Source organism: Daphnia pulex, chromosome 6 (assembly GCF_021134715.1).
Source record: "Daphnia pulex isolate KAP4 chromosome 6, ASM2113471v1".
Taxonomy (NCBI): domain Eukaryota; kingdom Metazoa; phylum Arthropoda; class Branchiopoda; order Diplostraca; family Daphniidae; genus Daphnia; species Daphnia pulex.
Window position 1 is genome coordinate 1,318,175 of NC_060022.1, and position 21,119 is coordinate 1,339,293.

Sequence of the window (21,119 nt, forward strand, 5' to 3'; positions counted from 1 at the left end):
TACCCTGAATGAATTCTAAAAAGAATAAAATTTACTGTAAAATCAGTGAGAATAATTTTTCTTTAAAATAATTCATTTCGCGCTTAATAGCCGTGAATTAGAGAAAGGTAACAACAATATTTTCCCGACCGAAAGGATGTTGAATAACGTCATGAACGTCATCTATTGACGAATAATGTAACGAACGTTTGAAAATAATGAATCAAGGTGACGAAACAGCAACAAAGCCGTTTCCTACAATGATTTGAGTAAAATCTAGGGTTGTTGTCGAAAATTTGTTGCGTGTGTTAACTAATGGCTTGAATGAAGGACTTGGAAGTTGGAACGTTCACTTTTTTTCAAGGTGCTCGAGAATTGATTAATTTCCGCCTCACCTGAATAAAATTATCGATTCAAGTTTTCCAAAGTAGAACACACCCTATGTTTTGTTATTCTTTGCTTTAAATTATCAAATCCTTGATCTTGATGACGACATGAAAAGTCGTTATATCAATCTGACAGTGGAAATTAGTTCGGTTGTATGCGTTTTTTTTTTGTTTTTATATGGATAATGATGTTTTGAATTTTTAAAAGTGGATTAAGGTCGCTTGTGTTTCACTATTGGGAAATTCAAATTCTTTGTATTCCATTCCAATTATAAATCCATCCATTTATTCGCGCCAGTGGATCTACCACGCCATCTCTTGGCTTTTTCACTTTTAATTTCTAAAATCAACAAACAGTGACCAAAAAGCAAAAACGCCAAATGTAGTGAGAGTCATTTCGAATTTTGAATCCCTTTGAATGGTAATTGAATTATATTTCAACTGCAGTGTATCTTAAATTGTGATGGAGAATTTCTTTTACCCTATCCAGAAAGACTGAAAAGGTTGGACCATCACTGACTGACATTAGCTTGCACTTGACTCAGCAAATGTCAAATTATGGATAATGGATTTCCAACATTTACACATGTGGTGTGTGGTAAGTGTATGCTCAATGCTTCTTATTATTTTTCAAGGTTAGTTCTGTCTATATTTTCGGTTGTTAGTTGTATTTATGTGTTGTCCAAAACAATCTTGTTGATTTTTTGCTTAGCAACAGTCTCCTTTGTGTGTGAAAGAGGTCTTCAACTTTCTCAGCTGAATATAGACATACAGTTTATGGTACCTATTGTAAGTTAAAGATAGTTTGTTACCTTAAGAGTATCAACGAAAAATTTTGGCTTCATATCAAAACATCCAGCCTTCTTGGAATAATTTATTTTTAAATTTAGCTGAGAAATTGAATTACTGTAGAAAAAGATGAGAGCTCTGGAAGTCAATTTAAAGAATTTCAATCTTCCAAACGGCACTTTCATCAGATGGAGAGTCTTTTCGCAAGCTTTAGTTGTCCATTAATAACTTACAGCGAGTAAGGCCAAATATTTCTACAGCACTAAAAGGAATTGTGAGTTATGAAGACCCGCCAAATTAGAAAGACTATCTGATCTCTTTCCCCGTATCTAAAAATGGTATAATTCCTCCGTTTAACAATTCCACTTGTAAGCTGTCGTTAGTAATAAGCAACGGTGGGGTTGAGTGTGTAGTCATTCCCTTCTCATCGCGCTCGTGTGTTTGTAGGAATCACCTTGACACGGAGCCAGTTCCTAGGAAATCGCTTTCCCTTTGTTCGGGAGCGGAACGAAATGCTTTTGAAAAATGCTGCTTTGGCATGATTGCTAAAATAACGGTACATTGGGATGCGTGACAAGAAGCTATAGGACGTCAAAACTCATTTTTCACGATGTTTGGTTGGTCCTAGCAACAGCTATCGCGAATTCACGACAGATTCTTTGGACACAAATGTATTGCATTTGAGTGATCCTCATGCTCTGTATTTTTACCAAATATTCAGTTTCTTGCAGCTATTATTAACATAAAAGTGACAGAAAAACGGCAATGTTAACTTGCGGATTGCGTTTTGTTGAAATGGAACTAAGCTCTTTAGCTTTTCTCTTTTCCAATTTCGTAGATTTCGGTTTCTCGTAGAATAATTTGAGAAGCGGGACAACCGGACAACTATCGATAACGCCCGTTTTTTTTTAAATTTTATTTCATATTTTATTATGTGTTTGTCCACTGAAAATCTTATCGTAGCAACAGCAAAAACGTCACATTCTCTGACCAAGTTCTCCTTGTTGTGAGCATAAATCTAGTCGAAAACCTTGAAAGTCAAACATTATGCATACCTATTCACTTGCTCTAGCGAAGAAAAAAAACGGAGAACTATCTAACCGGATTGGAGTTTTCTCACCAATCAAACGGGTTTTGAGAAACCTCAATGCGGTATTCACCTGCTTTTACTTTCTTTACAGGCCACTCGTCGTCCAAGTGACATGCAATTATTTTTCACTATATGCAATGCCGCTCACTTGAGAGTGACTGCTGGAAAAGGTTTGCCCGTCGGGTCAGAACCCTTGAAAGTCTCGAGGACGGAAATGTATAGCAGCTCACAGCGTGATGCAGAATTAAACGAAGGCCGCCAAGGCCGAGCGAGCTGCTGCTGTTCAATCTTCAATTGGTAACAGTTTTTTTTTTGGTTGCTCTCACTTTCTCATTTAACGTAGGAAGTTCCTCTTGTCTATCCTCGAGTAACAAACAAAAAAATAGATTGAGGCTGATACTTTTTTTCTCAAAACAAAAAAATAATAAGGCGCGTCTCGTAATGATGTGACGTCCTTGTTCTAGTGCCCAGGGACTAAGAATTTTCGCTTGGAAACTAAGACACATAACGGGTTGAATGCAATCACAATTTTACCAGCAAAAGTTAATTGCATTCAAACGTCGTGTTCTTTTGTTGGATGTAGTAAATAATCACGAAACGACCTTCGAAGGTCGAATACGGTCCGCAGGTTATTAAAAAGAAAGAGAGAGAGAGTAGTTTACCATTGTAAAGGTCTTCTAGTTTTTTCTCTCATTTGGAAATTGTATCGTTTCTTTAAGTGATGTCTTTATTTATTCCGTCGAGTATCTCCATCAAGGTTTTACCTTTTCCCGTGGAACATGTGTAATATGCGGGGTCATTCCTCAAAGGGCGTGAAGTATTTCAGTTCATGTCTTAGCGAATGTCTTGCATTTTTATTTATTTGAAAATCCAAAGAATTCGTCGAATGATTTTTAAATTTGGGAGCAACAACTAGTTTATTTCATATTGCTTTAAACCCGTTTTTATATTTTATATTGTCAATAGAAATCACAGCTCTGCGCTAATATATTGTATTTGGAAGTATTACGTTCTATGTAAGCGACGACTGAAGAAAATCAAGTCCATTGGAATAAATCCTTAAACGGCATTTTTTGGAGGGATATCTATAACTCTTGTAAGATTTTGTTTTCTTCAATTCTACTGAAAGAGTCGATCTAAAGATGCTGAGTCAACAAATTATCAAACTCGATTCCTATTTTTCCACTAGTTTATGGACAGTTGCCCAAAAATGTAAAATAAATAAGGGAGGTCAGTGAAAGTCATGGAAGACTAGAAAACAAAACAAGCCTTAAGGTTACAGCTTACTAGGTGGATGAAGAACGTATTTAAAAGTAAAAGTGTGTCGGTTACTAAGGCGATGTTTTGTTTATAGCGTCTTTCAAATAGATTCAATAATTTACGTATTGAAACAGAATTATCGATATTGCGCATATTTTGGATACTAATTTTTCCTTCTTTTTGGAGCGGCAGTCTGCAACTTTAACCTCTTTTGAAGGAATGCAATTTGCATGTTGCCCCAAAATTAGCAATCAACATCTTATCGTAGTTCGTAATGACTAATAACATAATACTAAAAAAAAAAACTTACAGTATTAAAGGTGTTCATGTGATGGAAAAGAGTAAGTCCTAATAAGTCATCATCCATTGAAGGTTTCGTTTTACTGTTTTGCCCGAAATTATTTCATATCAGGACTTTACTATAACTTTTGTCCGGTTCCGTTAACGTTCTGCCATCTGCTGGCATTATTTGATTCCACTTGAGTTGCAACTTGCGTTTAGAAAGGCAGATTTTTTTTTCAGTTTTTCAAAAAATCAAAATAACTTTCTGGATATTTTAACGAAATTCCTTATTTCTCTTTTCAGACTGGAATCGTTTAACGACCGACACCAGCGCGAATGCTGATTCATTGCAAAACTCATCTTTGTAGAAAAAAATGTTAAAGCAGTAAGAAGTTGACGATCGAGCATGAGGTGCATACATTAATTGCTTTTTTGTTCATTTGAAAAGGCGAATAATTCGTTAAATTTAGGCAACAGTAATTGGCCAATTAAATCTAGAACTCGACGAACACGTCGCTAGAGAGAAATTGTCCAGCCACAGCGGTTCCACAATTGACATACCAATGTCAAAATATCCTTTGGGTGCTGTCAATTTAATTTAGTCAACAGTTTTATAAATATGAGCTAACTAACGTGTGATTGTGAATTCACATGTTGTAGAATAACCGGATATGGTGGCGCTAGTATTGCTACTTAATGCTCATTTACCTTTGCCCCTTTGGATTAATAATTCGTTAATTTTTCCGCAACTATCTAGTCATTTGCTAAATAGATTTTGATGTAGTTTTGAAATAAAAACTTTTAATAAAATTTACATGGATTTCCCCTGTTGGTCGTTCTTCCACTATGATAACCAGAAAGAAGGGGAAGACCACTCAGCACTACTACCAGCTTAGTCATGGATCAAGCAGCAACACTGCCAAGGCCCAAAGCATCTCTGTCATCTTTTGGTTACCAGGTTCCTCCTACTTTGATATCTTAAGTACTACAGTTTCAGTTACTTTTACTTTACACAATTCCAAAGACATTTATTGGCAGTGAAAGTAAGCTAATTTTGTCTGCTAATTGACCGTATATTTTCTAGCAACAATGCTCACTTGTTCCATTTTTTATTATTTGCTTTTTTATTGGCTACTTCCGGTTTCTAAACGAGTTAGTGGTTTAGTAAATCTTCATTTGACGCAGAATAGAACCAAATATTCGGGATCCTTGCCAAATTTGGGGTTTAAATCATGTTTTATTTTGCGTTTTTGCGTACTTCCGGTTTACCCCCAAATCGTCCAAAATTGCAAATTTTCCTCAGGAAAATTCTCGATTTTGACAAAATTCTGGATTTCGTTTAAATTACATCTTATCGACCCCAAATCTCACGGAGATCACGAATATTTGGTTTTTTGGTCGGCAGCTCAATGGTTAAGGCGCTATCGCTTACTTCCGGTATACTTCCGAAAAATTTGCATTAAACTAGCAAGTGAGCTTTGTTCTCTGTAAAGTTCTAAGGATTGAATGCTAGGTATTAGCAACAAATATGAACTTTTCAACTTTTGTGAGTATCTTTATCTTAATAAGACCACCTGCAAATACTGAGTTTTGAGACTCAGATAATAGATGGCGAGTTGATTGTGTCAATGGAATGGCGGTTTGCTGTCAAAAGTTAAGCTATCCTTTCTTCGAAAATTACCAACGAATTCATTAATAAATTCCAGTGATTTTGTCTCTAACTTGTCGGTGATGTGTTCTATTCTGTGTATACGTTGGATAAAATTAATGTTTCTCATCAACTTATAGGAGGAAACATAAAAGAGTCGTGGCGTCGTGCAGCCTACCGTCTACCGTCAACTATTTTGTTCAAAATCATTGTATTCTACTGAATGTGCCATCGAAATGATACAGGTAATAACCAACACTAGCTTTATCTATTTCATGTGTTGCTGAAACATATATTCTTCTCGTTTTTTTATTAGGAGTCATAATTATCTGCTGTTTGTATTGGACTTGGTAGATCACCAACGGCCCAGCATAGACCAATCTCACATTTCATCTTCTCGAGAGAAGATTGGATAACTGATCGGTGGTTTCATGTGTAAGTTCACTTCTCATGTCACTGAACTTTTCCCATTGCAGTCTAATATGTATTTAAAGTATTGATCTCCACTTACGTCTATCTAATGTATAAGAGACACTTTTGAATGTTTACTGATAATTGTTTATTCTTTTAGATCATAGACGTCAACCACATTGATGACACAAATTATAAACAAGGTGACTTATTTTTCTTTTTTTATTTACAGGTTCTAAACTCCAGGTTTCTAAATCTGCATGGCAGACTTTATGAGAAGTCATGTCCTTTCAAGAAAGTCAGCAAGGTCCCTTGTTTACTAACCTGTTGGCTGCTACCCTTGAGTCTTCCTTTTTACTTTCTTAAGCGGGCCATCTTTATTTGAGGTATTGCTTATTCTGTCGCTACAATCTTGTTTGAATAATATTGCCATCCAAATAAATGTTCATTCTGCTACAGGGTAATCCTTCGCTACTTGTCATGGCCTTCATCCACAGGTGAAAAACCGACGAGACAATGCTGCAATTCAAGACTGATAAATTGTTTAATCGTTAGATTAAATTATAAGTGCATATCTGGGCTCCCTTCTTTCCCGTGGCCCCGTTTCCCTAACTAACCACTAACCAACGCCCGCCGGTGGTCACTCACCCGCTGTGAAACCAGGAGGAGGGGAGGGCTCTGGTCGAACGGGGACTTGGAAGGCGCATGATCCGATGAAAACTTTTGGAGGGTCATGAGTCTAACCCGGAAGCCTAGTATGACTACATCTCCCCAGTAAAACTTGCCTCGTACTTCTCTCTTCTTCTCGGTCCAGATAAATATCTCTGGGGGCCGTAGACATATCCTATAACAGCATGTGCGAGTTAAACAAAGCAACCCACTACCCAATGAAACAAAAAGCCATGGTTTATTACTTGCGCAAATCTCCGTCAGTCAAGTTACAAATTTTTCTAATTCAACAACTCGCGTAGAATTTTGCATCTAGTCTATTAGTGCAAATCGCGATTCCATGTGTTTGGTAGTTAAGAAAATGGTTGTTTAAAAAACAAACAATGGGGTGTTCTGTGTAGCCAAAAAAACTCACCATTGTTTGTTTTTTTAAACAACCATCTTCTTAACTACCAATCACATAGGATCGCTATTTGCACCAGTAAATTAGATGCAAAATTCGACAGAAGTTGTTAAGTTTGAAAAATTTGTAACTTGACTGACCCAGATTTCCGCAAAACTAAACCATCGCTTTTTGTCTCATTGCCGCAGCGGTGGTGGCGGGTTGCGTTTAACTCGTACAGAAGAAAAACGTCTTGAACCGGACGCTGTGTTTATTGAATTTTTTTAACATTTTAAAAAGAAAATAAAACAAATTGGTTCATACAACGTATTTATTTTGATTTATTACACATGGTTAAGGTAATTGGTTTTTAGGGTTGAGGGTATAAATTTAGGGGTTAGTAGGTGTATGTTTTCGGGGTTTGAAGGATTGGAAGGTATATGTTTGTGGGGTTTGGAGATTAATTGGTAGGGCAACATTTGTATGGTAATAGATTAACTGAATTTTTATCCAAACTTGAAATATCCTCCCTCCCCCCTCCGACATCCTCCACTTTCCTTTCCCAATCCCGGAAACATGTTTATTATTTGTTGACATAAACATCCCAAATTTTTGTTGTTGCTTCTGAACTTATAAACGGTAAACTGCAATAGTCGCGATGACAATTTAACAAAATATGATGGAACTTCGGTAAAACAACATCAGCACCAAGGAACGGCCAATTGAACTTGATGAGAAATATCTTTCACCAGCATAGGCTGCCACATCAACAACTGCCAACAACGTGCCACATCGGACAGCAACTACTCGAACATACATGATCAACCTATAACCGAAATGAAATGAATTAAATAATCTTCAGCATCAATGGAAATGCTGTCAATTAAAAGACGAATAAATGTCACTTTATGTTATTTACAAGAATTACAGCCCTCAGCTGGCTGCGTCAAATCCATGTGTAAGTTGGGCAGCAACAAAGAAGCTCAAACTCCACCAGGGTGTTAATCCTATATAGAAAAAAAAAACAAAAAAACAAATCAATTACTATCAAGCAACAATTTCTCAAATGAAAAAACATTTTGATCGAAGTTAAGTTAAACTACAAAATCCTTCAGAATAAATGTTGCAAAGGAATGCACAGTTAGCAAGCTTTTCAAAGGTTCAATTTCCACAACTGAAATAGGTTGAAGAGATTGGCACTAACTAAATCTGTAGTCTCACAGTTAGAAAGTTGAACATTATATTTACCTGAATTGTTCTGAAGTGTTTCTGACAAACGTGAAGCTGGTACAGGAAAAAGAGACATTTTGGCAAAATGTTCAGCTGTTCAGGCCACATGATCAGATGAAATTGCCATGTAGAAATTATTGGCTGATACCAGATAAATACCTAAATTCACACACAAATAATTAACACAGTCACATCCAAGAATCTTAAGAGCAATTACCATTATTACGAATAAAAATTTCAAGAAAGAAAAGTACGCCGTATTAAGTATCCAATCCAACGATACGTTTTCAACATGTGGCTTCCAATCAGTGTTTTAAGAAATGGCGGAATTTCGTCTTGAGTAACGAAGACACTCGCGCCATCTAGCAGACAAAGTGACAACAGCTCGTCAACAAGTGTTTGGGCCGTGGGAGCTTGGGATCATTCAAGAAATTTGTGCTGCAGTGCTTTCAGTAAAGCAAGATTCGTATAGAAAAGCGAAATAGTTAATGAATAATTATACGAAAAGAAGCTGCAAAATGATACTACGACACACTTTAACATGAGTATCTGAAATTCCAGTGAACCAGTCAGTTCACCAGCAACAGCTTCTAGTCCTGGCAAAAAGCCAGAAAACAATGTAAGAAGAAACATCAACAATTTATCATTTCAGGAGATCACAACAGGTATGGTTTAAGTCAATACAACCACAGACTACAACTAACCACACATATTACTGAAATAGATCTATGCATCACACATGGTAATCAAGAGTTTGCAGTCAGCATACTCAGTACTCTTCTTTCTAAAGACGAAATGAAATCCTGGAAGATGTCTTGGGGCTGTTATCACTTTGTCCAACAGCATCCTGGAAGAACTGCTACTTTGCATCACCACAATTTAAAACATTCCAGCCACAGAGTTCCAGCACAGCATATCCTTTACAGATGTAAGCTAACTACATGTGATATGAATTCACACTTCACAGATACAGGTTGTAGATTGGCTCTAGTACTGCTACTCATTCACCTTAGGGGCCTTAGGGATTAATAATTCAGTAATTTTTCCGCAATTATGTAAAGATTTGCTAAATTGATTTTAAAGTAGTTTTGAAAAAAAAAAATGTTACTTCCATTCCGTCCAGTCTTCCGAGTGCCTAAGGAATATATTGGATATCACTAGGTGGCTAAAATTATGTCTGCTAGATGGCGCGAGTGTCTTCGTTACTCAAGACGAAATTCCGCCATTTCTTAAAACACTGATTGGAAGCCACATGTTGAAAACGTATCGTTGGATTGGATACTTAATACGGCGTACTTTCCTTTCTTGACATTTTTATTCGTAATAATGGTAATTGCTCTTAAGATTCTTGGATGTGACTGTGTTAATTATTTGTGTGTGAATTTAGGTATTTATCTGGTATCAGCCTATAATTTCTACATGGCAATTTCATCTGATCATGTGGCCTGAGCAGCTGAACATTTTGCCAAAATGTCTCTTTTTCCTGTGCCAGCTTCACGTTTGTCAGAAACACTTCAGAACAATTCAGGTAAATATAATGTTCAACTTCTAACTGTGAGACTACAGATTTAGTTAGTGCCTATCTCTTCAACCTATTTCAGTTGTGGAATTTGAACCTTTGAAAAGCTTGCCAACTGTGCATTCCTTTGCAACATTTATTCTGAAGGATTTTGTAGTTTAACTTAACTTCGATCAAAATGTTTTTTCATTTGAGAAATTGTTGCTTGATAGTAATTGAGTTGTTTGTTTTGTTTTTTTTAAATAGGATTAACACCCTGGTATCTGGTAACAGCCTATAATTTCTACATGGCAATTTCATCTGATCATGTGGCCTGAGCAGCTGAACATTTTGCCAAAATGTCTCTTTTTCCTGTACCAGCTTCACGTTTGTCAGAAACACTTCAGAACAATTCAGGTAAATATAATGTTCAACTTTCTAACTGTGAGACTACAGATTTAGTTAGTGCCAATCTCTTCAACCTATTTCAGTTGTGGAAATTGAACCTTTGAAAAGCTTGCTAACTGTGCATTCCTTTGCAACATTTATTCTGAAGGATTTTGTAGTTTAACTTAACTTCGATCAAAATGTTTTTTCATTTGAGAAATTGTTGCTTGATAGTAATTGATTTGTTTTTTTGTTTTTTTTTTCTATATAGGATTAACACCCTGGTGGAGTTTGAGCTTCTTTGTTGCTGCCCAACTTACACATGGATTTGACGCAGCCAGCTGAGGGCTGTAATTCTTGTAAATAACATAAAGTGACATTTATTCGTCTTTTAATTGACAGCATTTCCATTGATGCTGAAGATTATTTAATTCATTTCATTTCGGTTATAGGTTGATCATGTATGTTCGAGTAGTTGCTGTCCGATGTGGCACGTTGTTGGCAGTTGTTGATGTGGCAGCCTATGCTGGTGAAAGATATTTCTCATCAAGTTCAATTGGCCGTTCCTTGGTGCTGATGTTGTTTTACCGAAGTTCCATCATATTTTGTTAAATTGTCATCGCGACTATTGCAGTTTACCGTTTATAAGTTCAGAAGCAACAACAAAAATTTGGGATGTTTATGTCAACAAATAATAAACATGTTTCCGGGATTGGGAAAGGAAAGTGGAGGATGTCGGAGGGGGGAGGGAGGATATTTCAAGTTTGGATAAAAATTCAGTTAATCTATTACCATACAAATGTTGCCCTACCAATTAATCTCCAAACCCCACAAACATATACCTTCCAATCCTTCAAACCCCGAAAACATACACCTACTAACCCCTAAATTTATACCCTCAACCCTAAAAACCAATTACCTTAACCATGTGTAATAAATCAAAATAAATACGTTGTATGAACCAATTTGTTTTATTTTCTTTTTAAAATGTTAAAAAAATTCAATAAACACAGCGTCCGGTTCAAGACGTTTTTCTTCTGTACGAGTTAAACGCAACCCGCCACCACCGCTGCGGCAATGAGACAAAAAGCGATGGTTTAGTTTTGCGGAAATCTGGGTCAGTCAAGTTACAAATTTTTCAAACTTAACAACTTCTGTCGAATTTTGCATCTAATTTACTGGTGCAAATAGCGATCCTATGTGATTGGTAGTTAAGAAGATGGTTGTTTAAAAAAACAAACAATGGTGAGTTTTTTTGGCTACACAGAACACCCCATTGTTTGTTTTTTAAACAACCATTTTCTTAACTACCAAACACATGGAATCGCGATTTGCACTAATAGACTAGATGCAAAATTCTACGCGAGTTGTTGAATTAGAAAAATTTGTAACTTGACTGACGGAGATTTGCGCAAGTAATAAACCATAGCTTTTTGTTTCATTGGGTAGTGGGTTGCTTTGTTTAACTCGCACATGCTGTTATAGGATATGTCTACGGCCCCCAGAGATATTTATCTGGACCGAGAAGAAGAGAGAAGTACGAGGCAAGTTTTACTGGGGAGATGTAGTCATACTAGGCTTCCGGGTTAGACTCATGACCCTCCAAAAGTTTTCATCGGATCATGCGCCTTCCAAGTCCCCGTTCGACCAGAGCCCTCCCCTCCTCCTGGTTTCACAGCGGGTGAGTGACCACCGGCGGGCGTTGGTTAGTGGTTAGTTAGGGAAACGGGGCCACGGGAAAGAAGGGAGCCCAGATATGCACTTATAATTTAATCTAACGATTAAACAATTTATCAGTCTTGAATTGCAGCATTGTCTCGTCGGTTTTTCACCTGTGGATGAAGGCCATGACAAGTAGCGAAGGATTACCCTGTAGCAGAATGAACATTTATTTGGATGGCAATATTATTCAAACAAGATTGTAGCGACAGAATAAGCAATACCTCAAATAAAGATGGCCCGCTTAAGAAAGTAAAAAGGAAGACTCAAGGGTAGCAGCCAACAGGTTAGTAAACAAGGGACCTTGCTGACTTTCTTGAAAGGACATGACTTCTCATAAAGTCTGCCATGCAGATTTAGAAACCTGGAGTTTAGAACCTGTAAATAAAAAAAGAAAAATAAGTCACCTTGTTTATAATTTGTGTCATCAATGTGGTTGACGTCTATGATCTAAAAGAATAAACAATTATCAGTAAACATTCAAAAGTGTCTCTTATACATTAGATAGACGTAAGTGGAGATCAATACTTTAAATACATATTAGACTGCAATGGGAAAAGTTCAGTGACATGAGAAGTGAACTTACACATGAAACCACCGATCAGTTATCCAATCTTCTCTCGAGAAGATGAAATGTGAGATTGGTCTATGCTGGGCCGTTGGTGATCTACCAAGTCCAATACAAACAGCAGATAATTATGACTCCTAATAAAAAACGAGAAGAATATATGTTTCAGCAACACATGAAATAGATAAAGCTAGTGTTGGTTATTACCTGTGTCATTTCGATGGCACATTCAGTAGAATACAATGATTTTGAACAAAATAGTTGACGGTAGACGGTAGGCTGCACGACGCCACGACTCTTTTATGTTTCCTCCTATAAGTTGATGAGAAACATTAATTTTATCCAACGTATACACAGAATAGAACATCACCGACAAGTTAGAGACAAAATCACTGGAATTTATTAATGAATTCGTTGGTAATTATCGAAGAAAGCAGAAAAGATAGTTAACTTTTGACAGCAAACCGCCATTAGCCCATGACTGACATAATCAACACGCCATCTATTTGACACGTCTCAAAACTCAGTATTTGTATTTGAAGGATATTTGTTTGTGTAAATACGAAATTTAAAATATTTTAAATTCAATGGAGTTCTATTGTCGAACACGAAAATAATTAAAGAATTTTTTGGAGTTCTATTGTCGCGTAGTGGAGTTCTGCTGTCGGGCACTGGAGTTCTATTGTCGGGTATTTTAATTAATATTTAAAAAGGGAGTTCTTATGTCTTTGGAGTTCCACTGTCGTTGGAGTTCTACTGTCGCATACAAAGAAATTTTTAAAAATTATTCAAAATATTGGGGTTCTTTTGTCGGTGGAGTTCTAGGTCGTAGGTCGCCATACCGTTATTATGGCTACATTAAACATGTGTTCATTCATTCATAGTCTTTTTTACTGGCTTGAAAGTCCCCGGGCACTGGCCTGAATGTCTCCCGTTCAGGCCAGTGTCCGGGGACTGACCTGAATGTCGCTGGCATGAACGTCACTAGCCTGAACGTCACACATCCCGGTAGAATCCAATTGCTCCGAAATCCGAATCCAAGTTGGTGATTGATGAACTGCCCGCTAAAAATCTGCTATCCAAATTAAATAGATGAATCCGAATACCGATTTAAAGAAGCTAGCCCTTGCTTGAACAACTACTACTGAACAAATGGTTTAAAAGATACACAAAGCATCAAGAAAGTGAAATTGAACCTCTTTTTCTCAGTAACTTGTATTAGAAAATATAGTTGAAAAAATCTGTGAAAAAAGATCAGCACATGATTATTACTACGATTTAAATTGTGATTATAACGGTAGGCAAATGTAGCGTAAGCTGAGAATCAAATAAGAAATAGAAAAGTCGTTGAGAAATAAAGAATCAACTGAAAAAGTTAAGTTCCAGAAAACTAAGGTGTCAAAATAACTTTTCCGATGTTTTCACGTTCGGAAAGCCTTTTGGTAGCTTCAATGACCTGAATAAAGTGAAGGTTAGAAATATAAAATTTAAAACCCATTTTTTAAAATGTTTTACTTGATGGAAGGTCCACGTAGAATCAATTCTTGGACGGATCAGATTTTGTCGATACAATTCAAAAAGGTGAATTAAGGCATCACGATAGCGTTCAGGAAGTCGAGTTTTTACGTGAGTCAAATGAAACCCGGCAACAACTCGGCTATTTAGAACCAGATCGATTGGCTTTACCATCGAAGAGTACCACCAACTGCAAAATATTCGCCACAGACTAAGAGTTTCCCCCGAAATCATATCGTTGGCTCCTACGTTAAATATCAATTAAACAATAATGCATATTTGCTAAAATCGCTTTTACCTATTAGAATAGCTCGTCCCAAGTCCTTGACTAGATTTTGAGTACGTTTAAAGTTATCGCCTGATGTGAAATCTAATGCAATGTCTACTCCCTCGGGACAGGCGATTTTCACTGCCTTGTCCCAACAAGGGTCCAGTGAATCTATAGTTACGTCAACGCCGTTTCCACGGATGGTTTCATGCTTGCCGGGGGATGCCAATCCAATCACTCGAACATCTGGGACACTTTTTGCTAGCTGAGTCGCTGCCCAGCCAACACCACCTAAATTCGATCAATATGTAACGTAATCGACACAAATATTGTTCGATTTATTTCCTACCTGCTGCCGAAGGAATCAACACTGTTTGGGAGCTACGCAAATTTCCAATATCAAATAAGCAGAAGTACGCCGTCAAATAATTAATTGGAAAAGCTGCAGCTTCATTAAAAGACATAGACTCTGGGATGACAGTGCAATCTGAAGCTTCTACACACACAAATTCAGTTTGAAGGCCAGGTGTCCCAGTATGTACCATGACTCTATCTCCTTCCTGAATCGAAAAAAAAACTGTAAATTTAATGAAGCTGAAGACATAATACATTTTCAAGAAGGAACAGCCACTGACCTTCAGGTTTTCAACTTTGGATCCCACTCTAACTACAAGTCCAGAGCATTCTAACCCCATAGTAAAAGGTGGCCCAGGTTCATTTCGTACAAGGCCTTGTCTGGTGTAAACATCCGCAAAATTCAGACCACATGCCTTGACATTTATTAGTACCTGGTTGTCGTCAGGAACTGTTTTGTAGGGAAGGCTTTGTACCTAACTTAATCAAAGTTTAGATTTTAAAAAAGATCATTGTTAATGTATGAATGTAACTATAAAAGTATAAAACCTACTTGAATTTTGTCAAAGCCACCATAAGCCTTTAGTACAACAGAAAGGGAAGAAACTGAATCCGACATGTTTTATCTTAAACCATTAATGAATACAATCAAAATTAATGGAGAAGAACAACTTTATATTCATGTTTTGTTACCTGGGAAACTTCAACGGTAGAACAGACTGCACAACACCTTTCTTTTTCTCGTCGAGACGTCGACAGTTCGACTTCTGCTTTGCATTCGTATGCGTCGCATAAATATTTCATAACAATGTAAGACATCTAGCGGATGAAACTGTAATCTGAATCTGCAATTTTAAATTCAAACAGGAATGTTTACAATTTTGGATGATGCAGCGTATATTTGCAAGACCGAATTGAATCAAATCGACTTGTCAGATTATTACACAAAATTATACAGTGGTTAATGCAGGATCGCAAACAGCTGCGACTGACGGACCGTAATAGCAGGCCTGCTCGCATTCCTGTTCTGTAGGAAATCTGTTGCCGTTTCCGTCGCATCCGCTAAATCGGAATGGTTTGCATAATCCGGAAGCAGCCTCGAAAAAGTAGCTGGGAATGGATGCCGAACATGATCGACTTCCTTCGTCTTTTTTTTGTAAACATATGGAAGAACCTCCATCACTGATCAGCTCATTTAATCCTGTAAATAATGAAAAACACCTTATTTCACTTGAATAATTTTAAAAATTAAATAATAACGTTTTGAATGTTTTCTTCAACTGAAATTGAATGCGCCTCTTATAGAGGTCTCATACCTTTTCTATTGCACTTGGCTAGACAGGCGTGTTGGTTCCTAAACAAATTCGCAGTACCAAAACAGCCCCCGTAAATAAATTTCTCGCCTAGTAAAATTTGCGCAATAATTCAAATACAAAATAGGAAAAAAAAAAGAAAATATAAATTTTAAAAATTACATTTCTCCGTTTGGGCATTGTAAGTCCAGCGGATAAAAAAGCCTTTGCACTGAACTGAGCCTTCTATTGGAGGAAGAAAACAAATGCTGGGTCTATTGCGGGCATCTTCAACGGTCGTAGGATCTGCATCGACTGTTAAATTCCAATTATGTTAAAAATATTTCTTTCTGTTTGAATTGTGTTAAACTTACACTCAGGATTAGCCCATGCAGATGTCACGTAGACGAAAAGAAGGACAAATTTAACTGTTTGTACTAATAACATAGCGATGTGAAAATATTTGCCGTTAGTTGTTCCTTTACGTCAGTTTGAAGTTCGACTGAAGAAAGACAGCCGATTCTCGGTCTTTATGTACCGACACTGTCCTCGATGAAAATTGAATTTACAAATGCTATGGAGACGCCATGCTATTTTTGTTCTAACCTTCTCTTGAAGTGGTTCTTATATGATGCAAAAGATGTGGTAAAACTCAGAATTTCCTTTCCTGGATAGTATGCGTTTCATCAGATTTCTCAAAAACTAACTTTACATATTACGGTACGTTGCACTCAGTTTATTATTGGGGAATTTAGGAAACTAATGGAAACTCGAGCTTCTTTGTCCTGGGAAACAGTTTTATCAACAGTTAACATATGCGGATGCCAACATATGGACTTCATTTGTGAGGCAACTGTCATTATGGATTGAGCATGTAGCACAGAGCATTATCTATGAAACGGTTGCGTAAATAAATTACAATGTGGAATTACATCGACCTACAATATGTTGACTAGGAGAATGACAAAATGGTATAGATTGGTATTTCAATTATTCGAGGATTAATTCGGAAGAAACTTTAGGGCAACTTCATCAATACCTAATTACCTATTGACATCTCATATACCTACAGATGTTTTAAGTTTTATTATACTACAAGACTGCAAACGACATATTTACAGTAATTCTACACAACAAATGGGCACGTCCCTAGCAACAGAGGGAACCGCCAACAAATGTTTTCGTATAAAATCCAGTTTGAAATGGAGTGTGCCAACCTATTGGTTCGTTGGCCGGATTCAAGGTGAAACGTTATATTCATCAGGTATACATTTAGCCCGCATTAAGTAAAATTCTGCTTGAATGCCCTGCCTGATTTGTTTCTTTTTCTTCTACGAAGCTGAAATAGGGAAGGAAAAAAAATGTTCTAAATGCAGTTACGACGGTTTCCTTTTACAAATAGAATCAGAGCGAGCTTCTTGTTCCTGTCGTCTTGAACGTGATTTTTTAACATGCTGTCGTTTCATCTGCTGGTAATTGTCATGGTTTTGAATTCGTTTTACTGTCCGACCTTATCGAGCCGGAACAACGGACTAAACGGCGAACACTTAATATTTGCCGTCTTTCCTGTAAGTATACCGGTACAAGGTTCTTAAAGCTTTGGCCGATGACAAATTCTGAAAAAGCCGATGATAATTCTGTTATTGTCTTGCTCAATATTCGTGAATATTTAACTTTTTTCAATTGCAAGAATCCGCCTTTTGACGTGGTTATTCAGAAACCAAATGGTAGCTTCAGCCATTTTGGCACTGGCCCATTGTGGCAATCGTGGCTGGCTAAAAAGCTCAACTTCACGTAGGATTTTTAAATACGTGATCACAGCATGTATCGTGTTGTGAACGTTGAACATTTGGATTTTTATAGTTATTCCTACCGATATTTGATTTCAAACAAAACGATGATCGAGAAATATGGCGAATCGACTATCGAGCTGTGTCTTCGTCTAGTGGCAGATAATGTAAGTCAGCACGAAAAACATAACCCGCCACATTTCGTATTATATACATCAAGTCGATAAAGATCCGATTCTATTAATGGTGACTTTCAAATGAATTGCGATCGAATAGGAAGCTGATGCATGTGGCAATGGGATAATCGCTACCCCGGAAAGAAAAAAGAATTTGGATTTTTCTTATTTCGTTTGGACAGAACCGTACTCCATGGTGGTACCTCAACCCGAGGAGGAGCCGCGACTCTTTGCTTTCGTTCGGCCATTTCAGCCACCAGTAATAAAAAAAATATTAAAAAAAAATGAATGTTATTATTTCATTTGGCAAATTTGTTGACACAGGTCTGGCTACTCCTTTTTATAACCATAATCGCAGTGGTGTTTTCAATGAGTCTGTTTTCAAAAATTTCCATCTCCACCTTGAAAAATAATTCCCATGGAGGGTTGAAATTCAGTAAGCAATCGACAACATTGTTCAACTTCGCCAGCTCTTACTTGGTGTATGTTATAAACATAATAACAAATCAAGGTAAATAATACCGTACGCTATTCATAAATACCGGTAATAAATCTACTAATTACTATAATTTAGAAAAATTGACTTCCATTCAAATTGACATTAATTATGCATTGATTTAATGTTTAATTTTTTTAATTTTTTAAATCCTAATGGTAAAAAAAATTATTATGACTGCATAGGTGGTAACATTCCTGTAATCCGTTTTTCGTTCCGGATTCTTGTCGGAGGTTGGCTGTTGGTGGCTACGGTTTTAGTCAATAGTTATTCTGGTACTGTCGTTTCATACCTAACCGTCCCTAAAATGAAACCGCCCATCAACACATTTGAAGACTTGGCCAATAGCAAAGATGTTGGAATCTTAATCAAAGAAGATGTTGTCATCGGCTTACAAATATTGGTAAAATATAAGATGATTTCAGTTTTCAGACGCGTATCAGTTTCCGATTAGAAGATTAATTATCATTCATAATCAACTTAATAAAATCACTCATATATTAGTTCCATTAATACATCAATAAAATCGAGTTTTTTTTCTTCAAATTTATACTATACTTTCAGGCAGCTCAATCAGGAGTTCTTAAAACTCTAGCGGATCAAGCTCGACGCAATCCAGATCAGATTTTTAAAGATCAATCGAAAATCGACGTTCGTTTAGCTAGTGGGCATTACGCTTATGCTTTTGTAAGCAGCATTTCTTTTGATTATTTATCAAGCGTGAAAATATCAACATGTGAATACAAAATTTTTCTTGTAGCTTCAAACGTACTGCAAATTTTTCATCGCTAACCAATTGAAAAAGGATGGCATCTGCCGATTCAAAATGACGGACCCCCTATCGTTTGACAATGGATTCTGGTCAATCGCCTTTCGAAAGGACAGCAAGATCACGGCGAATATAAATGACGCGTACATTCATTTAATTTAATCTAAAAAATATTGATTGACAAAAGACGAAAATAACTCCCTATCCGCTATGCTTATATTAGAATAATACTGCTCTGGGAAAGTGGTCTACTTCCGTTCTGGGTAAAAGGCTCCATTCCGCGAGCGCCGAAATGTTTCTCCAAAACCAATCCACGTTCGGTGATGACCAGCCAAGATCAAATTTTACTAAAGGACTTGATCAGCGCTTTCTTCATCTTGGGCATCGGTCTTGGCCTGGCAACCTTTGCCTTCCTTGTCGAGAAAATAATTTACTTCCGATTCCGTCGGACTTCATTGGTCATTTTGTAGCGGCGAAAAAAAAAACAGCTTACTATTAATCGAAAAAATAGGACGTAGTTACGTGTGTTTGTTGTATCACGTATAGTTAATTGAATTGTTTACTCTTCATGTAAAGTTATGTATAGCCTCGGTGAGTGTATGCATATCACATGATGAGATCATGCACTCATGAATTCAAAAAAAAACAAACAAACGTGAACAAACGTTAAAAAAGAAGCCTTTGATGTACGATTTATGATTCAGTCTTAATTTGAATAAATCATTGGACCATAAATATTTGGACGAGGAGATGCCAGTGTGGCGGCAGGTCCCTTTGGTCATAAAAATTTCTAGTTGGCAGTTGCAAAAGATTTTGTTGAAGTGTAAATTTTTTTCGAATTTGATTATTTACCCATCAACAAAGTTGTGAGGTAAAAAACCGGGCCTGATCTGAAGTCGTTCTTCAAGTGTGCTATTTAATAAACCCTAACTGAGTCAACAAAAACGGCAAGAGAAAACATTTCTAGTCAACCGCCTAGCTCTGGAATAATCGTACTTATGTTAACATTTACAATCAACGAAGAAATAGTCAAAAAGAAAGAACAGAGATGACGTTTCTCCTACCTTTAAGCCTGGAAAATACGGCCAGGCATCCACAACTGCTCCATCTGTAGAAGAGTTGAATCCACCAGGCAGGATAGGAAAAAGGGGGTCCTCGTGAATACCCCCACATTCACATAGATGTACACAAAGACATTTAAGGAAAGGGGAAGATGAGATCCGTAACTCGACCGACGGTAGTTTTCCAGTCAAACGGGATGCTGTTTATCTAATTAAAAAAGGGAAAAATGGGCTATGAAAATATTTGCAGAAACATTTAAGCACAGTCTATGCATTAAGTAAGGAAAAGTTGAAAATGACAGTGGGTAAACCCTAATTATTAATAAATGGGAGGATTGAAGAATTCCATGTACACTGATGGTAAAAATATTTGGCAGGTAACAGAAATAAAAGTAACAAAAATCGGTAACCCCAAAAATCATTACAAAAGTGATGATACTTGCTGATGACAGATCAATACCAGCACAAGCAAAACTTGCATATCGTGTGGTTATGATGGCTGGCTCAGGCCTCAAATCTACAGAAAGAAAAAGCCGAAAAGGTTACACATAAAGTGTCTGCCATGCATCGACAGGGGGAATACATGATAAATGCTAATCAGGAACTAAAACAGAAGCTTCCACAAATATTGAACAAGTTTAACCCTTCTATTGAAGCTCCCATAATCATTCAATTTTATCCTTAGTTTTATTTACCTGCTAAACAACATGGAGTACATAGAGTATTAAGCTCTTCTATAAAGAGACGTGACCATAGTTGATGTGGTGATTGGTGAACACATTTTTGTAATTTTATTTTTGTGCCATTTTTGCAACAAGTATTTGAGCAACCACGACGTTTCCTAAATAGTGGTCGTTCTTCCCGGTCGTTCCGTTTTCCTTTTAACCTTAAACTTCGTCTCTTTTTTCGAAACTAGGAAAGCAGACGACTCAATCACTCCAATCTTCCATTCTAATTAGCCAGGCTTATAAGATATCGATTAATCGACATCCCTCCGTTTAATCCCAACCGCTCAAAAACGATCAAAGCAATTTTCTCACTCGCGCTCGTCATCCGCTGAACGGATCGAGATTAATTTATTATCTAATAATTGGTCTCAT

The 21,119-nt window shown here is 36.9% G+C and overlaps 3 protein-coding genes and 3 long non-coding RNA genes across 9 annotated transcripts; 3 read left to right on the plus strand and 3 right to left on the minus strand.

Moving 5' to 3' along the window:
* Positions 1 to 713: 713 nt before the first annotated feature.
* Positions 714 to 7,220, plus strand: LOC124196125. Of its 3 annotated transcripts, XR_006875594.1 has the most exons (8): positions 714 to 786; positions 856 to 963; positions 2,336 to 2,541; positions 4,090 to 4,171; positions 4,235 to 5,679; positions 5,751 to 5,869; positions 6,078 to 6,231; positions 6,305 to 7,220. It is a non-coding gene; the product is annotated as an uncharacterized LOC124196125 (long non-coding RNA). The 3 variants fall into 3 exon arrangements; XR_006875592.1 differs by having other exon boundaries at positions 4,090 to 5,679; XR_006875593.1 differs by lacking the exon at positions 2,336 to 2,541 and having other exon boundaries at positions 4,090 to 5,679.
* On the minus strand, positions 7,210 to 8,531 carry LOC124196123. The gene is made up of 4 exons (XR_006875590.1): positions 8,344 to 8,531; positions 8,145 to 8,285; positions 7,816 to 7,903; positions 7,210 to 7,722 (listed from the first exon to the last, which is right to left on the minus strand). It is a non-coding gene; the product is annotated as an uncharacterized LOC124196123 (long non-coding RNA).
* LOC124196124 lies at positions 8,503 to 10,976 on the plus strand. The gene is made up of 7 exons (XR_006875591.1): positions 8,503 to 8,791; positions 8,851 to 9,054; positions 9,288 to 9,455; positions 9,514 to 9,654; positions 9,892 to 10,041; positions 10,283 to 10,370; positions 10,464 to 10,976. It is a non-coding gene; the product is annotated as an uncharacterized LOC124196124 (long non-coding RNA).
* Positions 10,977 to 13,494: 2,518 nt separating this feature from the next.
* On the minus strand, positions 13,495 to 16,243 carry LOC124195477 (synaptic vesicle membrane protein VAT-1 homolog). 2 transcript variants are annotated; one of them, XM_046589906.1, is made up of 10 exons: positions 16,102 to 16,243; positions 15,911 to 16,042; positions 15,752 to 15,838; positions 15,129 to 15,636; positions 14,989 to 15,061; positions 14,717 to 14,911; positions 14,431 to 14,641; positions 14,112 to 14,372; positions 13,814 to 14,058; positions 13,495 to 13,754 (listed from the first exon to the last, which is right to left on the minus strand). In XM_046589906.1, the coding sequence occupies exons 5-10, from the start codon at positions 15,052 to 15,054 to the stop codon at positions 13,689 to 13,691; spliced, it is 1,044 nt and encodes a 347-aa protein (XP_046445862.1). In that variant the 5' UTR covers positions 15,055 to 15,061; positions 15,129 to 15,636; positions 15,752 to 15,838; positions 15,911 to 16,042; positions 16,102 to 16,243; the 3' UTR covers positions 13,495 to 13,688. The 2 variants fall into 2 exon arrangements, with proteins under 2 accessions (XP_046445862.1, XP_046445863.1); XM_046589907.1 differs by lacking the exons at positions 15,752 to 15,838; positions 15,911 to 16,042; positions 16,102 to 16,243 and having other exon boundaries at positions 14,717 to 14,915; positions 15,129 to 15,174.
* On the minus strand, positions 15,386 to 16,174 carry LOC124196135 (BPTI/Kunitz domain-containing protein-like). The gene is made up of 4 exons (XM_046590948.1): positions 16,102 to 16,174; positions 15,911 to 16,042; positions 15,752 to 15,838; positions 15,386 to 15,636 (listed from the first exon to the last, which is right to left on the minus strand). Exons 1-4 carry the CDS (start codon positions 16,172 to 16,174, stop codon positions 15,386 to 15,388), a joined length of 543 nt encoding a protein of 180 aa, XP_046446904.1.
* Positions 16,244 to 17,333: 1,090 nt separating the features above from the next.
* LOC124196136 (glutamate receptor ionotropic, delta-1-like) lies at positions 17,334 to 19,120 on the plus strand. Its single transcript, XM_046590949.1, has 7 exons — positions 17,334 to 17,521; positions 17,591 to 17,684; positions 17,794 to 17,952; positions 18,018 to 18,204; positions 18,375 to 18,592; positions 18,754 to 18,876; positions 18,950 to 19,120. Exons 1-7 carry the CDS (start codon positions 17,334 to 17,336, stop codon positions 19,118 to 19,120), a joined length of 1,140 nt encoding a protein of 379 aa, XP_046446905.1.
* The last annotated feature ends 1,999 nt before the right edge of the window (positions 19,121 to 21,119 follow it).

What these genes read in the sequence shown, in the direction of transcription:
- LOC124196135 (XM_046590948.1), bottom strand. Translation starts at nt 16,174, where the DNA reads ATGTTATTAGTACAAACAGTTAAATTTGTCCTTCTTTTCGTCTACGTG. An exon ending in TGCATGGGCTAATCCTGAGT is followed by an intron (nt 16,043 to 16,101) that starts GTAAGTTTAACA and finishes GGAATTTAACAG; the next exon opens with TCGATGCAGATCCTACGACC. An exon ending in AGCCAAGTGCAATAGAAAAG is followed by an intron (nt 15,637 to 15,751) that starts GTATGAGACCTC and finishes CATTATTTACAG; the next exon opens with GATTAAATGAGCTGATCAGT.
- LOC124195477 (XM_046589906.1), bottom strand. Translation starts at nt 15,054, where the DNA reads ATGTCGGATTCAGTTTCTTCCCTTTCTGTTGTACTAAAGGCTTATGGT. An exon ending in GTTGATTCCTTCGGCAGCAG is followed by an intron (nt 14,373 to 14,430) that starts GTAGGAAATAAA and finishes GATCGAATTTAG; the next exon opens with GTGGTGTTGGCTGGGCAGCG. An exon ending in CTACGTGGACCTTCCATCAA is followed by an intron (nt 13,755 to 13,813) that starts GTAAAACATTTT and finishes CACTTTATTCAG; the next exon opens with GTCATTGAAGCTACCAAAAG.
- LOC124196136 (XM_046590949.1), top strand. Translation starts at nt 17,334, where the DNA reads ATGACAAATTCTGAAAAAGCCGATGATAATTCTGTTATTGTCTTGCTC. An exon ending in TTCGGCCATTTCAGCCACCA is followed by an intron (nt 17,953 to 18,017) that starts GTAATAAAAAAA and finishes TTGTTGACACAG; the next exon opens with GTCTGGCTACTCCTTTTTAT. An exon ending in AAACATAATAACAAATCAAG is followed by an intron (nt 18,205 to 18,374) that starts GTAAATAATACC and finishes ATGACTGCATAG; the next exon opens with GTGGTAACATTCCTGTAATC.